Genomic DNA, 20,080 nt, shown 5'->3' with positions numbered 1-20,080 from the left:
TCCTATACTGACTAGTCTATTTATCTATTAGGTCTAATACATGTATCCTATACTGACTAGTCTATTACATGTATCCTATACTGACTAGTCTATTTGTCCATTAGGTCTAATACATGTATCCTATACTGACTAGTCTATTTATCCATTAGGTCTAATACATGTATCCTATACTGACTAGTCTATTTATCTATTAGGTCTAATACATGTATCCTATACTGACTAGTCTATTTATCTATTAGGTCTAATACATGTATCCTATACTGACTAGTCTAATACATGTATCCTATACTGACTAGTCTATTTATCCATTAGGTCTAATACATGTATCCTATACTGACTAGTCTAATACATGTATCCTATACTGACTAGTCTATTTATCTATTAGGTCTAATACATGTATCCTATACTGACTAGTCTATTTATCCATTAGGTCTAATACATGTATCCTATACTGACTAGTCTATTTATCCATTAGGTCTAATACATGTATCCTATACTGACTAGTCTATTACATGTATCCTATACTGACTAGTCTATTTATCCATTAGGTCTAATACATGTATCCTATACTGACTAGTCTATTACATGTATCCTATACTGACTAGTCTATTACATGTATCCTATACTGACTAGTCTATTTATCCATTAGGTCTAATACATGTATCCTATACTGACTAGTCTATTACGTGTATCCTATACTGACTAGTCTATTTATCTATTAGGTCTATTACATGTATCCTATACTGACTAGTCTATTTATCCATTAGGTCTAATACATGTATCCTATACTGACTAGTCTATTTATCCATTAGGTCTAATACATGTATCCTATACTGACTAGTCTATTTATCCATTAGGTCTAATACATGTATCCTATACTGACTAGTCTATTACATGTATCCTATACTGACTAGTCTATTTATCCATTAGGTCTAATACATGTATCCTATACTGACTAGTCTATTTATCCATTAGGTCTAATACATGTATCCTATACTGACTAGTCTATTTATCCATTAGGTCTATTACATGTATCCTATACTGACTAGTCTATTACATGTATCCTATACTGACTAGTCTATTTATCCATTAGGTCTATTACATGTATCCTATACTGACTAGTCTATTTATCTATTAGGTCTATTACATGTATCCTATACTGACTAGTCTATTACATGTATCCTATACTGACTAGTCTATTACATGTATCTTATACTGACTAGTCTATTACATGTATCCTATACTGACTAGTCTATTACATGTATCCTATACTGACTAGTCTAATACATGTATCCTATACTGACTAGTCTATTTATCTATTAGGTCTAATACATGTATCCTATACTGACTAGTCTATTTATCTATTAGGTCTAATTACATGTATCCTATACTGACTAGTCTATTTATCTATTAGGTCTATTACATGTATCCTATACTGACTAGTCTATTTATCTATTAGGTCTAATACATGTATCCTATACTGACTAGTCTAATACATGTATCCTATACTGACTAGTCTATTACATGTATCCTATACTGACTAGTCTATTTATCTATTAGGTCTAATACATGTATCCTATACTGACTAGTCTAATACATGTATCCTATACTGACTAGTCTATTACATGTATCCTATACTGACTAGTCTATTTATCTATTAGGTCTAATACATGTATCCTATACTGACTAGTCTATTACATGTATCCTATACTGACTAGTCTATTTATCCATTAGGTCTAATACATGTATCCTATACTGACTAGTCTATTTATCCATTAGGTCTAATACATGTATTCTATACTGACTAGTCTATTTATCTATTAGGTCTAATACATGTATCCTATACTGACTAGTCTATTTATCCATTAGGTCTAATACATGTATCCTATACTGACTAGTCTATTACATGTATCCTATACTGACTAGTCTAATACATGTATCCTATACTGACTAGTCTAATACATGTATCCTATACTGACTAGTCTATTTATCTATTAGGTCTAATACATGTATCCTATACTGACTAGTCTATTTATCCATTAGGTCTAATACTTGTATCCTATACTGACTAGTCTATTTATCTATCAGGTCTATTACATGTATCCTATACTGACTAGTCTATTACATGTATCCTATACTGACTAGTCTAATACATGTATCCTATACTGACTAGTCTATTTATCCATTAGGTCTAATACTTGTATCCTATACTGACTAGTCTATTTATCTATCAGGTCTATTACATGTATCCTATACTGACTAGTCTATTACATGTATCCTATACTGACTAGTCTATTACATGTAGCCTATACTGACTAGTCTAATACATGTATCCTATACTGACTAGTCTATTTATCCATTAGGTCTATTACATGTATCCTATACTGACTAGTCTATTACATGTAGCCTATACTGACTAGTCTAATACATGTATCCTATACTGACTAGTCTATTTATCCATTAGGTCTATTACATGTAGCCTATACTGACTAGTCTAATACATGTATCCTATACTGACTAGTCTATTTATCCATTAGGTCTAATACTTGTATCCTATACTGACTAGTCTATTACATGTATCCTATACTGACTAGTCTATTACATGTATCCTATACTGACTAGTCTATTACATGTATCTTATACTGACTAGTCTATTTATCTATTAGGTCTAATACTTGTATCCTATACTGACTAGTCTAATACATGTATCCTATACTGACTAGTCTATTTATCCATTAGGTCTAATACTTGTATCCTATACTGACTAGTCTAATACATGCATCCTATACTGACTAGTCTATTTATCTATTAGGTCTATTACATGTATCCTATACTGACTAGTCTATTTATCTATTAGGTCTAATACATGTATCCTATACTGACTAGTCTATTTATCCATTAGGTCTATTACATGTATTCTATACTGACTAGTCTATTTATCCATTAGGTCTAATACATGTATCCTATACTGACTAGTCTATTACATGTATCCTATACTGACTAGTCTATTACATGTATCCTATACTGACTAGTCTATTTATCCATTAGGTCTAATACATGTATCCTATACTGACTAGTCTATTACATGTATCCTATACTGACTAGTCTATTACATGTATCCTATACTGACTAGTCTATTACATGTATCCTATACTGACTAGTCTATTACATGTATCCTATACTGACTAGTCTATTACATGTATCCTATACTGACTAGTCTATTACATGTATCCTATACTGACTAGTCTATTACATGTATCCTATACTGACTAGTCTATTTATCCATTAGGTCTAATACATGTATCCTATACTGACTAGTCTATTACATGTATCCTATACTGACTAGTCTATTACATGTATCCTATACTGACTAGTCTATTACATGTATCCTATACTGACTAGTCTATTTATCCATTAGGTCTAATACATGTATTCTATACTGACTAGTCTATTTATCCATTAGGTCTAATACATGTATCCTATACTGACTAGTCTATTTATCCATTAGGTCTAATACATGTATCCTATACTGACTAGTCTATTTATCCATTAGGTCTAATACATGTATCCTATACTGACTAGTCTATTTATCTATTAGGTCTAATACATGTATCCTATACTGACTAGTCTATTTATCCATTAGGTCTAATACATGTATCTTATACTGACTAGTCTATTTATCTATTAGGTCTATTACATGTATCCTATACTGACTAGTCTATTACATGTATCCTATACTGACTAGTCTATTTATCTATTAGGTCTAATACATGTATCCTATACTGACTAGTCTATTACATGTATCCTATACTGACTAGTCTATTTATCTATTAGGTCTAATACATGTATCCTATACTGACTAGTCTATTTATCTATTAGGTCTAATACATGTATCCTATACTGACTAGTCTATTTATCCATTAGGTCTATTACATGTATCCTATACTGACTAGTCTAATACATGTATCCTATACTGACTAGTCTATTACATGTATCCTATACTGACTAGTCTATTTATCCATTAGGTCTAATACATGTATCCTATACTGACTAGTCTATTACATGTATCCTATACTGACTAGTCTAATACATGTATCCTATACTGACTAGTCTAATATATGTATCCTATACTGACTAGTCTATTACATGTATCCTATACTGACTAGTCTATTACATGTATCCTATACTGACTAGTCTATTTATCTATTAGGTCTAATACATGTATCCTATACTGACTAGTCTATTACATGTATCCTATACTGACTAGTCTATTTATCTATTAGGTCTAATACATGTATCCTATACTGACTAGTCTATTTATCTATTAGGTCTAATACATGTATCCTATACTGACTAGTCTATTTATCCATTAGGTCTATTACATGTATCCTATACTGACTAGTCTAATACATGTATCCTATACTGACTAGTCTATTACATGTATCCTATACTGACTAGTCTATTTATCCATTAGGTCTAATACATGTATCCTATACTGACTAGTCTATTACATGTATCCTATACTGACTAGTCTAATACATGTATCCTATACTGACTAGTCTAATACATGTATCCTATACTGACTAGTCTATTACATGTATCCTATACTGACTAGTCTAATACATGTATCCTATACTGACTAGTCTATTTATCTATTAGGTCTAATACATGTATCCTATACTGACTAGTCTATTTATCCATTAGGTCTAATACATGTATCCTATACTGACTAGTCTATTTATCTATTAGGTCTAATACATGTATCCTATACTGACTAGTCTATTTATCCATTAGGTCTAATACATGTATCCTATACTGACTAGTCTATTTATCGATTAGGTCTAATACATGTATCCTATACTGACTAGTCTATTTATCCATTAGGTCTAATACATGTATCCTATACTGACTAGTCTAATACATGTATCCTATACTGACTAGTCTATTTATCTATTAGGTCTATTACATGTATCCTATACTGACTAGTCTATTACATGTATCCTATACTGACTAGTCTATTTATCTATTAGGTCTAATACATGTATCCTATACTGACTAGTCTATTACATGTATCCTATACTGACTAGTCTATTTATCTATTAGGTCTATTACATGTATCCTATACTGACTAGTCTATTACATGTATCCTATACTGACTAGTCTCTTTATCTATTAGGTCTAATACATGTATCCTATACTGACTAGTCTATTTATCTATTAGGTCTAATACATGTATCCTATACTGACTAGTCTATTTATCTATTAGGTCTAATACATGTATCCTATACTGACTAGTCTAATACATGTATCCTATACTGACTAGTCTATTACATGTATCCTATACTGACTAGTCTATTTATCTATTAGGTCTAATACATGTATTCTATACTGACTAGTCTAATACATGTATCCTATACTGACTAGTCTATTTATCTATTAGGTCTAATACATGTATCCTATACTGACTAGTCTATTTATCTATTAGGTCTAATACATGTATCCTATACTGACTAGTCTATTTATCTATTAGGTCTAATACATGTATCCTATACTGACTAGTCTAATACATGTATCCTATACTGACTAGTCTATTACATGTATCCTATACTGACTAGTCTATTTATCTATTAGGTCTAATACATGTATTCTATAATGACTAGTCTATTACATGTATCCTATACTGACTAGTCTATTTATCTATTAGGTCTAATACATGTATCCTATACTGACTAGTCTAATACATGTATCCTATACTGACTAGTCTATTACATGTATCCTATACTGACTAGTCTATTTATCCATTAGGTCTAATACATGTATCCTATACTGACTAGTCTATTACATGTATCCTATACTGACTAGTCTATTACATGTATCCTATACTGACTAGTCTATTTATCTATTAGGTCTAATACATGTATCCTATACTGACTAGTCTATTTATCTATTAGGTCTAATACATGTATCCTATACTGACTAGTCTATTTATCCATTAGGTCTATTACATGTATCCTATACTGACTAGTCTAATACATGTATCCTATACTGACTAGTCTATTACATGTATCCTATACTGACTAGTCTATTTATCCATTAGGTCTAATACATGTATCCTATACTGACTAGTCTATTACATGTATCCTATACTGACTAGTCTAATACATGTATCCTATACTGACTAGTCTAATACATGTATCCTATACTGACTAGTCTATTACATGTATCCTATACTGACTAGTCTAATACATGTATCCTATACTGACTAGTCTATTTATCTATTAGGTCTAATACATGTATCCTATACTGACTAGTCTATTTATCCATTAGGTCTAATACATGTATCCTATACTGACTAGTCTATTTATCTATTAGGTCTAATACATGTATCCTATACTGACTAGTCTATTTATCCATTAGGTCTAATACATGTATCCTATACTGACTAGTCTATTTATCGATTAGGTCTAATACATGTATCCTATACTGACTAGTCTATTTATCCATTAGGTCTAATACATGTATCCTATACTGACTAGTCTAATACATGTATCCTATACTGACTAGTCTATTTATCTATTAGGTCTATTACATGTATCCTATACTGACTAGTCTATTACATGTATCCTATACTGACTAGTCTATTTATCTATTAGGTCTAATACATGTATCCTATACTGACTAGTCTATTACATGTATCCTATACTGACTAGTCTATTTATCTATTAGGTCTATTACATGTATCCTATACTGACTAGTCTATTACATGTATCCTATACTGACTAGTCTATTTATCTATTAGGTCTAATACATGTATCCTATACTGACTAGTCTATTTATCTATTAGGTCTAATACATGTATCCTATACTGACTAGTCTATTTATCTATTAGGTCTAATACATGTATCCTATACTGACTAGTCTAATACATGTATCCTATACTGACTAGTCTATTACATGTATCCTATACTGACTAGTCTATTTATCTATTAGGTCTAATACATGTATTCTATACTGACTAGTCTAATACATGTATCCTATACTGACTAGTCTATTTATCTATTAGGTCTAATACATGTATCCTATACTGACTAGTCTATTTATCTATTAGGTCTAATACATGTATCCTATACTGACTAGTCTATTTATCTATTAGGTCTAATACATGTATCCTATACTGACTAGTCTAATACATGTATCCTATACTGACTAGTCTATTACATGTATCCTATACTGACTAGTCTATTTATCTATTAGGTCTAATACATGTATTCTATAATGACTAGTCTATTACATGTATCCTATACTGACTAGTCTATTTATCTATTAGGTCTAATACATGTATCCTATACTGACTAGTCTAATACATGTATCCTATACTGACTAGTCTATTACATGTATCCTATACTGACTAGTCTATTTATCCATTAGGTCTAATACATGTATCCTATACTGACTAGTCTATTACATGTATCCTATACTGACTAGTCTATTACATGTATCCTATACTGACTAGTCTATTTATCCATTAGGTCTAATACATGTATCCTATACTGACTAGTCTATTTATCCATTAGGTCTAATACATGTATCCTATACTGACTAGTCTATTTATCCATTAGGTCTAATACATGTATCCTATACTGACTAGTCTATTACATGTATCCTATACTGACTAGTCTATTTATCCATTAGGTCTAATACATGTATTCTATATTGACTAGTCTATTTATCTATTAGGTCTAATACATGTATCCTATACTGACTAGTCTATTTATCTATTAGGTCTAATACATGTATCCTATACTGACTAGTCTATTTATCCATTAGGTCTAATACATGTATCCTATACTGACTATTCTCTTACATGTATCCTATACTGACTAGTCTATTTATCCATTAGGTCTAATACATGTATCCTATACTGACTAGTCTCTTACATGTATCCTATACTGACTAGTCTATTACATGTATCCTATACTGACTAGTCTATTACATGTATCCTATACTGACTAGTCTATTACATGTATCCTATACTGACTAGTCTATTTATCCATTAGGTCTAATACATGTATCCTATACTGACTAGTCTATTTATCCATTAGGTCTAATACATGTATCCTATACTGACTAGTCTATTACATGTATCCTATACTGACTAGTCTATTTATCCATTAGGTCTAATACATGTATCCTATACTGACTAGTCTATTTATCCATTAGGTCTAATACATGTATCCTATACTGACTAGTCTCTTACATGTATCCTATAATGACTAGTCTATTACATGTATCCTATACTGACTAGTCTATTACATGTATCCTATACTGACTAGTCTAATACATGTATCCTATACTGACTAGTCTATTACATGTATCCTATACTGACTAGTCTATTACATGTATCCTATACTGACTAGTCTATTACATGTATCCTATACTGACTAGTCTATTACATGTATCCTATACTGACTAGTCTATTTATCTATTAGGTCTAATACATGTATTCTATACTGACTAGTCTATTACATGTATCCTATACTGACTAGTCTATTTATCTATTAGGTCTAATACATGTATCCTATACTGACTAGTCTATTTATCCATTAGGTCTAATACATGTATTCTATACTGACTAGTCTATTTATCCATTAGGTCTAATACATGTATCCTATACTGACTAGTCTATTTATCTATTAGGTCTAATACATGTATCCTATACTGACTAGTCTATTTATCTATTAGGTCTATTACATGTATCCTATACTGACTAGTCTATTACATGTATCCTATACTGACTAGTCTATTTATCCATTAGGTCTAATACATGTATCCTATACTGACTAGTCTAATACATGTATCCTATACTGACTAGTCTATTACATGTATCCTATACTGACTAGTCTATTTATCCATTAGGTCTAATACATGTATCCTATACTGACTAGTCTATTTATCCATTAGGTCTAATACATGTATCCTATACTGACTAGTCTATTACATGTATCCTATACTGACTAGTCTATTTATCCATTAGGTCTAATACATGTATCCTATACTGACTAGTCTATTACATGTATCCTATACTGACTAGTCTATTACATGTATCCTATACTGACTAGTCTATTTATCCATTAGGTCTAATACATGTATCCTATACTGACTAGTCTATTTATCCATTAGGTCTAATACATGTATCCTATACTGACTAGTCTATTTATCCATTAGGTCTATTACATGTATCCTATACTGACTAGTCTATTACATGTATCCTATACTGACTAGTCTATTACATGTATCCTATACTGACTAGTCTATTACATGTATCTTATACTGACTAGTCTATTACATGTATCCTATACTGACTAGTCTATTTATCCATTAGGTCTAATACATGTATCCTATACTGACTAGTCTATTTATCCATTAGGTCTATTACATGTATCCTATACTGACTAGTCTATTACATGTATCCTATACTGACTAGTCTATTACATGTATCCTATACTGACTAGTCTATTACATGTATCCTATACTGACTAGTCTATTTATCTATTAGGTCTAATACATGTATTCTATACTGACTAGTCTAATACATGTATCCTATACTGACTAGTCTATTTATCTATTAGGTCTAATACATGTATCCTATACTGACTAGTCTATTACATGTATCCTATACTGACTAGTCTATTACATGTATCCTATACTGACTAGTCTATTTATCTATTAGGTCTAATACATGTATCCTATACTGACTAGTCTATTACATGTATCCTATACTGACTAGTCTATTACATGTATCCTATACTGACTAGTCTATTTATCTATTAGGTCTAATACATGTATCCTATACTGACTAGTCTATTACATGTATCTTATACTGACTAGTCTATTTATCCATTAGGTCTAATACATGTATCCTATACTGACTAGTCTATTTATCCATTAGGTCTAATTCATGTATCCTATACTGACTAGTCTAATACATGTATCCTATACTGACTAGTCTATTTATCCATTAGGTCTAATTCATGTATCCTATACTGACTAGTCTATTTATCTATTAGGTCTAATACATGTATCCTATACTGACTAGTCTATTTATCCATTAGGTCTAATACATGTATCCTATACTGACTAGTCTATTTATCTATTAGGTCTAATACATGTATCCTATACTGACTAGTCTATTTATCCATTAGGTCTAATACATGTATCCTATACTGACTAGTCTATTTATCCATTAGGTCTAATACATGTATCCTATACTGACTAGTCTATTTATCTATTAGGTCTAATACATGTATCCTATACTGACTAGTCTATTTATCCATTAGGTCTAATACATGTATCCTATACTGACTAGTCTATTACATGTATCCTATACTGACTAGTCTATTACATGTATCCTATACTGACTAGTCTAATACATGTATTATATACTGACTAGTCTATTACATGTATCCTATACTGACTAGTCTAATACATGTATCCTATACTGACTAGTCTATTACATGTATCCTATACTGACTAGTCTAATACATTTACATTTAAGTCATTTAGCAGACGCTCTTATCCAGAGCGACTTACAAATTGGTGCATTCACCTTATGACATCCAGTGGAACAGTAGTGCATCTAAATATTTTAAGGGGGTGAGAGGGATTACTTTATCCTATCCTAGGTATTCCTTAAAGAGGTGGGGTTTCAGGTGTTTCCGGAAGGTGGTGATTGACTCCGCTGTCCTGGCGTCGTGAGGGAGTTTGTTCCACCATTGGGGGCCAGAGCAGCGAACAGTTTTGACTGGGCTGAGCGGGAACTGTACTTCCTCAGTGGTAGGGAGGCGAGCAGGCCAGAGGTGGATGAACGCAGTGCCCTTGTTTGGGTGTAGGGCCTGATCAGAGCCTGGAGGTACTGAGGTGCCGTTCCCCTCACAGCTCCGTAGGCAAGCACCATGGTCTTGTAGCGGATGCGAGCTTCAACTGGAAGCCAGTGGAGAGAGCGGAGGAGCGGGGTGACGTGAGAGAACTTGGGAAGGTTGAACACCAGACGGGCTGCGGCGTTCTGGATGAGTTGTAGGGGTTTAATGGCACAGGCAGGGAGCCCAGCCAACAGCGAGTTGCAGTAATCCAGACGGGAGATGACAAGTGCCTGGATTAGGACCTGCGCCGCTTCCTGTGTGAGGCAGGGTCGTACTCTGCGGATGTTGTAGAGCATGAACCTACAGGAACGGGCCACCGCCTTGATGTTAGTTGAGAACGACAGGGTGTTGTCCAGGATCACGCCAAGGTTCTTAGCGCTCTGGGAGGAGGACACAATGGAGTTGTCAACCGTGATGGCGAGATCATGGAACGGGCAGTCCTTCCCGGGAGGAAGAGCAGCTCCGTCTTGCCGAGGTTCAGCTTGAGGTGGTGATCCGTCATCCACACTGATATGTCTGCCAGACATGCAGAGATGCGATTCGCCACCTGATCATCAGAAGGGGGAAAGGAGAAGATTAATTGTGTGTCGTCTGCATAGCAATGATAGGAGAGACCATGTGAGGTTATGACAGAGCCAAGTGACTTGGTGTATAGCGAGAATAGGAGAGGGCCTAGAACAGAGCCCTGGGGACACCAGTGGTGAGAGCACGTGGTGTGGAGACGGATTCTCGCCACGCCACCTGGTAGGAGCGACCTGTCAGGTAGGACGCAATCCAAACGTGGGCCGCGCCGGAGATGCCCAACTCGGAGAGGGTGGAGAGGAGGATCTGATGGTTCACAGTATCGAAGGCAGCCGATAGGTCTAGAAGGATGAGAGCAGAGGAGAGAGAGTTAGCTTTAGCAGTGATACAGAGAAGAGCAGTCTCAGTTGAATGACTAGTCTTGAAACCTGACTGATTTGGATCAAGAAGGTCATTCTGAGAGAGATAGCGGGAGAGCTGGCCAAGGACGGCACGTTCAAGAGTTTTGGAGAGAAAAGAAAGAAGGGATACTGGTCTGTAGTTGTTGACATCGGAGGGATCGAGTGTAGGTTTTTTCAGAAGGGGTGCAACTCTCGCTCTCTTGAAGACGGAAGGGACGTAGCCAGCGGTCAGGGATGAGTTGATGAGCGAGGTGAGGTAAGGGAGAAGGTCTCCGGAAATGGTCTGGAGAAGAGAGGAGGGGATAGGGTCAAGCGGGCAGGTTGTTGGGCGGCCGGCCGTCACAAGACGCGAGATTTCATCTGGAGAGAGGGGGAGAAAGAGGTCAGAGCACAGGGTAGGGCAGTGTGAGCAGAACCAGCGGTGTCGTTTGACTTAGCAAACGAGGATCGGATGTCGTCGACCTTCTTTTCAAAATGGTTGACGAAGTCATCTGCAGAGAGGGAGGAGGGGGGAGGGGGATGAGGATTCAGGAGGGAGGAGAAGGTTGCAAAGAGCTTCCTAGGGTTAGAGGCAGATGCTTGGAATTTAGAGTGGTAGAAAGTGGCTTTAGCAGCAGAGAGAAAGAGGAAAATGTAGAGAGGAGGGAGTGAAAGGATGTCAGGTCCGCAGGGAGGCGAGTTTTCCTCCATTTCCGCTCGGCTGCCCGGAGCCCTGTTCTGTGAGCTCGCAATGAGTCGTTGAGCCACGGAGCGGGAGGGGAGGACCGAGCCGGCCTGGAGGATAGGGGATGCAGAAAGGGAGGAGAGGAGGGTTGAGGAGGAGATCAGAATCAGGAGATAGGTTGGAGAAGGTTTGAGCAGAGGGAAGAGATGATAGGATGGAAGAGGAGAGAGTAGCGGGGGAGAGAGAGCGAAGGTTGGGACGGCGCGATACCATCCGAGTAGGGGCAGTGTGGGAAGTGTTGGATGAGAGCGAGAGGGAGAAGGATACAAGGTAGTGGTCGGAGACTTGGAGGGGAGTTGCAATGAGGTTAGTGGAAGAACAGCATCTAGTAAAGATGAGGTCGAGCGTATTTCCTGCCTTGTGAGTAGGGGGGGAAGGTGAGAGGGTGAGGTCAAAAGAGGAGAGGAGTGGAAAGAAGGAGGCAGAGAGGAATGAGTCAAAGGTAGACGTGGGGAGGTTAAAGTCGCCCAGAACTGTGAGAGGTGAGCCGTCCTCAGGAAAGGAGCTTATCAAGGCATCAAGCTCATTGATGAACTCTCCGAGGGAACCTGGAGGGCGATAAATGATAAGGATGTTAAGCTTGAAAGGGCTGGTAACTGTGACAGCATGGAATTCAAAGGAGGCGATAGACAGATGGGTAAGGGGAGAAAGAGAGAATGACCACTTGGGAGAGATGAGGATCCCGGTGCCACCACCCCGCTGACCAGAAGCTCTCGGGGTGTGCGAGAACACGTGGGCAGACGAAGAGAGGGCAGTAGGAGTAACAGTGTTGTCTGTGGTGATCCATGTTTCCGTCAGTGCCAAGAAGTCGAGGGACTGGAGGGAGGCATAGGCTGAGATGAACTCTGCCTTGTTGGCCGCAGATCGGCAGTTCCAGAGGCTACCGGAGACCTGGAACTCCACGTGGGTCGTGCGCGCTGGGACCACCAGATTAGGGTGGCCGCGGCCACGCGGTGTGGAGCGTTTGTATGGTCTGTGCAGAGAGGAGAGAACAGGGATAGACAGACACATAGTTGACAGGCTACACAAGAGGCTACGCTAATGCAAAGGAGATTGGAATGACAAGTGGACTACACGTCTCGAGTGTTCAGAAAGTTAAGCTTACGTAGCAAGAATCTTATTGACTAAAATGATTAAAATGATACAGTACTGCTGAAGTAGGCTAGCTGGCAGAGGCTGCGTTGTTGACTATGTAGGCTAGCTGGCAGTGTCTGCGTTGTTGACACTACACTAATCAAGTCGTTCCGTTGAGTGTAATGGTTTCTACTGTGCTACTGTGCTGCTATTCGGGGCTAGCTGGCTAGCTAGCAGTGTTGATTTACGTTACGTTGCGTTAAAAGAACGACAATAGCTGGCTAGCTAACCTAGGAAATCGCTCAAGACTACACAATTATCTTTGATACAAAGACGGCTATGTAGCTAGCTATGTAGCTAGCTACGATCAAACAAATCAAGCCGTTGTACTGTAATGAAATGAAAAATGTGATACTACCTGTGGAGCGAAGCGAAATGCGACCGGATTGTTGAGTGCGGAAGTTCTGTTACGTTAAGGACGACAAATAGCTGGCTAGCTAACCTCGGTAAATTAAGATAATCACTCTAAAACTACACACTCTAAACTACACAATTATCTTGGATACGATGACAGCAAAGACAGCTATGTAGCTAGCTAACACTACACTAATCAAGTCGTTCAGTTGAGTGTAAGTTGTGCTGCTAATCGGTAGACGGTGGACTAGCTAACGGTAGACGTTAGCTAGCTAGCTAGCTGCAGGGCGGTGTAGACTGCGTTAGGACGACGAAATACGATAATTACACAATTATCTATGATACAAAGACGGCTATGTAGCTAGCTAAGAAGAAAAATTGCTAAGATTAGACAAATCAAACCGTTGTACTATAATGAAATGTAATGAAATGTAATACTACCTGCGGACCGAGTGCAGATGCGACCGCTCGCTCCAACCCGGAACCTTTATATACATGTATCCTATACTGACTAGTCTATTTATCCATTAGGTCTAATACATGTATCTTATACTGACTAGTCTAATACATGTATCCTATACTGACTAGTCTATTTATCCATTAGGTCTAATACATGTATCTTATACTGACTAGTCTAATACATGTATCCTATACTGACTAGTCTATTTATCCATCAGGTCTAATACATGTATCCTATACTGACTAGTCTATTTATCCATCAGGTCTAATACATGTATCCTATGCTGACTAGTCTAATACATGTATCCTATACTGACTAGTCTATTTATCCATTAGGTCTAATACATGTATCCTATACTGACTAGTCTATTACATGTATCCTATACTGACTAGTCTATTTATCCATTAGGTCTAATACATGTATCCTATACTGACTAGTCTATTACATGTATCCTATACTGACTAGTCTATTTATCCATTAGGTCTAATACATGTATCCTATACTGACTAGTCTATTTATCCATTAGGTCTAATACATGTATCCTATACTGACTAGTCTATTACATGTATCCTATACTGACTAGTCTATTACATGTATCCTATACTGACTAGTCTATTTATCCATTAGGTCTAATACATGTATCCTATACTGACTAGTCTATTTATCAGGTCTAATACATGTATCCTATACTGACTAGTCTAATACATGTATCCTATACTGACTAGTCTATTTATCTATTAGGTCTAATACATGTATCCTATACTGACTAGTCTATTACATGTATCCTATACTGACTAGTCTATTTATCCATTAGGTCTAATACATGTATCCTATACTGACTAGTCTATTTATCCATTAGGTCTAATACATGTATCCTATACTGACTAGTCTATTTATCTATTAGGTCTAATACATGTATCCTATACTGACTAGTCTATTACATGTATCCTATACTGACTAGTCTATTACATGTATCCTATACTGACTAGTCTATTTATCCATTAGGTCTAATACATGTATTCTATACTGACTAGTCTATTTATCCATTAGGTCTAATACATGTATCCTATACTGACTAGTCTATTTATCAGGTCTAATACATGTATCCTATACTGACTAGTCTAATACATGTATCCTATACTGACTAGTCTATTTATCCATTAGGTCTAATACATGTATCCTATACTGACTAGTCTATTTATCAGGTCTAATACATGTATCCTATACTGACTAGTCTATTTGTCAGGTCTAATACATGTATCCTATACTGACTAGTCTATTTGTCAGGTCTAATACATGTATCCTATACTGACTAGTCTATTTATCCATTAGGTCTAATACATGTATCCTATACTGACTAGTCTATTTATCCATTAGGTCTAATACATGTATCCTATACTGACTAGTCTATTACATGTATCCTATACTGACTAGTCTATTTATCCATTAGGTCTAATACATGTATCCTATACTGACTAGTCTATTACATGTATCCTATACTGACTAGTCTATTTATCCATTAGGTCTAATACATGTATCCTATACTGACTAGTCTATTTATCCATTAGGTCTAATACATGTATCCTATACTGACTAGTCTATTACATGTATCCTATACTGACTAGTCTATTACATGTATCCTATACTGACTAGTCTATTTATCCATTAGGTCTAATACATGTATCCTATACTGACTAGTCTATTTATCAGGTCTAATACATGTATCCTATACTGACTAGTCTAATACATGTATCCTATACTGACTAGTCTATTTATCTATTAGGTCTAATACATGTATCCTATACTGACTAGTCTATTACATGTATCCTATACTGACTAGTCTATTTATCCATTAGGTCTAATACATGTATCCTATACTGACTAGTCTATTTATCCATTAGGTCTAATACATGTATCCTATACTGACTAGTCTATTTATCTATTAGGTCTAATACATGTATCCTATACTGACTAGTCTATTACATGTATCCTATACTGACTAGTCTATTACATGTATCCTATACTGACTAGTCTATTTATCCATTAGGTCTAATACATGTATTCTATACTGACTAGTCTATTTATCCATTAGGTCTAATACATGTATCCTATACTGACTAGTCTATTTATCAGGTCTAATACATGTATCCTATACTGACTAGTCTAATACATGTATCCTATACTGACTAGTCTATTTATCCATTAGGTCTAATACATGTATCCTATACTGACTAGTCTATTTATCAGGTCTAATACATGTATCCTATACTGACTAGTCTATTTGTCAGGTCTAATACATGTATCCTATACTGACTAGTCTATTTGTCAGGTCTAATACATGTATCCTATACTGACTAGTCTATTTATCCATTAGGTCTAATACATGTATCCTATACTGACTAGTCTATTACATGTATCCTATACTGACTAGTCTATTTATCCATTAGGTCTAATACATGTATCCTATACTGACTAGTCTATTTATCAGGTCTAATACATGTAAAACAACAATATGTTTAATAGTGTTTATATATGTGTTGTATGTATTGTGTACATATATAGTGTATTTATTGTCCTCAAAGCGCTACAGCCACTCTGTGATGACAAGCTCTGATCTTTTATTGAGGGATCTAGTCTAGATTAAACCTCATAGGTAGACAGTTTTACCACGTGGAGGTTTCATTCAGGTCTCTCTGTTTAACCAAACACTCTGTCTTTGACAGGAGAGAGAACAGACTCTCATTCTGAAAGCGGGACGAGTCCTTCAGAAGAACCTGACCGAGAGACGTCCAAACCAGCGAGACCACACCACTGCTCCCAGTGTGGAAAGAGATTTATCCGGATAGGGCACCTGAAAGAACACATGAAAACACACACAGGGGAGAAACCTTATCACTGCTCCCAGTGTGGAAAGGGTTTTGGACAGTCAGGGCATCTAAAGGTGCATGAAAGAAGACACACTGGAGAGAAGCCATATCAATGCTCCCAGTGTGAAAAGAAATGTTTCTCACCAGGGGACCTGAAGTCACATGAGAGAACACACACACAGTCTTTAGAGAGGCCTTTCCAATGCGCTCAGTGTGGAAAGAGATTTATCCAGTCGTCGCATCTGAAAGAGCATGAAAGAATACACACAGGAGAGAAGCCGTATCAATGCTCTCAGTGTGGAAAGGGTTTTAGATACTCAGGGCATTTAAAAGTGCATGAAAGAACCCACACTGGAGAGAAGCCGTATCAATGCTCCCAGTGTCAAAAGGGTTTTTTCTCACCAGGGGACCTGAGAAAACATGAGAGAACACATTTAGTAGATAGGCCTTTCCAATGCTCTCAATGTGGAAAGAGGTTTATGCAGTCATCACATCTGAAAAAACACAAGAGAATACACACAGGCGAACAACCATTCCAATGCTCTCATTGTGGAAAAAGTTTTACCCGTTTAGGGAACTTGAAAACGCATGAGATGACACACACGGGAGAGAAGCCTTTCCACTGCTCCTTCTGTGGAAAACGTTTTACCCATTTAGGGAACCTGAAAATGCATGAGATGACACACACAGGAAATAAGCCTTATCACTGCTCCCAGTGTGGAAAAGGTTTTGGACACTCAGGGCATTTAAAAGTGCATGAAAGAACACACACTGGAGAGAAGCCGTATCAATGCTCCCAATGTGAAAGTAAATTTTTCTCATCGGGGGACCTGAAATCACACGAGAGAACACACACTGTAGAGAGGCCTTTCCAATGCTCTCAGTGTGGAAAGAGTTTTACCCGGTTAGGGAATCTGAATATGCATTTGAGAACACACACAGGGGAGAAGCCATACCACTGTTCAGACTGTGGAAAGAGATTTATCCAGCTAGGGGACCTGAAATCACATGAGCGGACACACACAGGAGATAAGCCTTTCCAATGCTCTCAGTGTGGAAAAAGTTTTGCCTGGTTAGGGAACTTGAAAATGCATGAGAGAATACACACAGGAGAGAAGCCTTTCCACTGCTCCTTGTGCGGAAAGAGTTTTACCTTTTTAGGGACACTGAAAAAACATGAGATGACGCACACAGGAGAGAAGCCTTTCCAATGCTCCCAATGTGGAAAGAGTTTTACCCAGTTAGTGAACCTGAAAAGGCATGAAGGAACACACACAGGATAGAATCCTTTCCAGTGTTCTCATTGTGGAAAGACATTTTCCCAGTCAGAGGACATGAAATCACATGAGAGAATAGTGGCTGTGTTCTGACTTATATAGTTTTGACAAACTTTTTGTGCTTTGGTTTATGCCACATTAAATAAAATTGTAATGTAAGAAAAAAAATAGGCTTTTACTTTTGTTCTTAGTTAATTTTTTCTCTCAAAACATGTTCACATCTAAAATTAGAATATATTTTGCATGTATTTGATTTTCATTATGAATTGTTTTTGATCAATATACACCCTTATCATTATATGATTTGGATATTGTTATTTAAAAAATAAAATAAAAATGTCATGAATCATTCATGTTTTTTTCTTGATTCTGATCTTAACCTCTTGAATTTAGTCGTTGTGTTTTTCATTGAGTTCATTTGTGTAGATTAGTTATTATTAAGCTGTGTGATAATTAGATGACGTTGTTCTGATAACATTGATAAGTTGTTGACATGATAAAACATTTACTACCTCAATGTCCATCAGATAAAACACAGGTGCTGATTTGTAAAAATGATTTGATTATTTCAACATTTAACTGAATAAAAGTAAACTGATATTTTTTTAACTGTGTGGATGTTAATTTTATACACTATGTATTGTTACACCATGTATATCTATCTGTATTGATGTACACCATGTAGGTAGCAGTATAGACCTAGTCTGTTCATTATATACATGATGTATTGTTACACCATGTAGGAGCAGTATAGACCTAGTCTGTTCATTATATACATCTACATGATGTATTGTTACACCATGTAGGAGCAGTATAGACCTAGTCTGTTCATTATATACATCTACATGATGTATTGTTACACCATGTAGGAGCAGTATAGACCTAGTCTGTTCATTATATACATGATGTATTGTTACACCATGTAGGAGCAGTATAGACCTAGTCTGTTCATTATATACATGATGTACATGATGTATTCTGTTCATTATATACATCTACATGTTTACACCATGTAGGAGCAGTATAGACCTAGTCTGTTCATTATATACATCTACATGATGTATTGTTACACCATGTAGGAGCAGTATAGACCTAGTCTGTTCATTATATACATCTACATGATGTATTGTTACACCATGTAGGAGCAGTATAGACCTAGTCTGTTCATTATATACATGATGTATTGTTACACCATGTAGGAGCAGTATAGACCTAGTCTGTTCATTATATACATGATGTATTGTTACACCATGTAGGAGCAGTATAGACCTAGTCTGTTCATTATATACATCTACATGATGTATTGTTACGTTCCTTATATACAGAGCATTTGGAAAGTGTTCAGACCCCTTGACTTTTCCCCACATGTTGTTAGGTTACAGCCTTATTCGAAACGGTATGAAATTGTTTCCCCCCCCCCCT

At 36.1% G+C, this 20,080-nt stretch overlaps 1 protein-coding gene across 1 annotated transcript in view; it reads left to right on the top strand.

The window, feature by feature from the left end:
• Positions 1-19,263, top strand: part of LOC115118660 (oocyte zinc finger protein XlCOF6-like) — a 62,962-nt gene extending 43,699 nt beyond the window's left edge. The window contains exon 2 of the mRNA XM_065002211.1: positions 17,238-19,263. Within this exon, the coding sequence (XP_064858283.1) occupies positions 17,238-18,664 (1,427 nt within the window). The 3' untranslated portion in view covers positions 18,665-19,263. The remainder of the gene's footprint in view (positions 1-17,237) is intronic.
• The last annotated feature ends 817 nt before the right edge of the window (positions 19,264-20,080 follow it).

Source organism: Oncorhynchus nerka, linkage group LG15, assembly GCF_034236695.1.
Source record: "Oncorhynchus nerka isolate Pitt River linkage group LG15, Oner_Uvic_2.0, whole genome shotgun sequence".
In the NCBI taxonomy this organism is placed as follows: Eukaryota; Metazoa; Chordata; class Actinopteri; order Salmoniformes; family Salmonidae; genus Oncorhynchus; species Oncorhynchus nerka.
The sequence above is the reverse complement of the archived record's forward strand: the minus strand, read 5'-3'. Positions and strand labels throughout refer to the sequence as shown.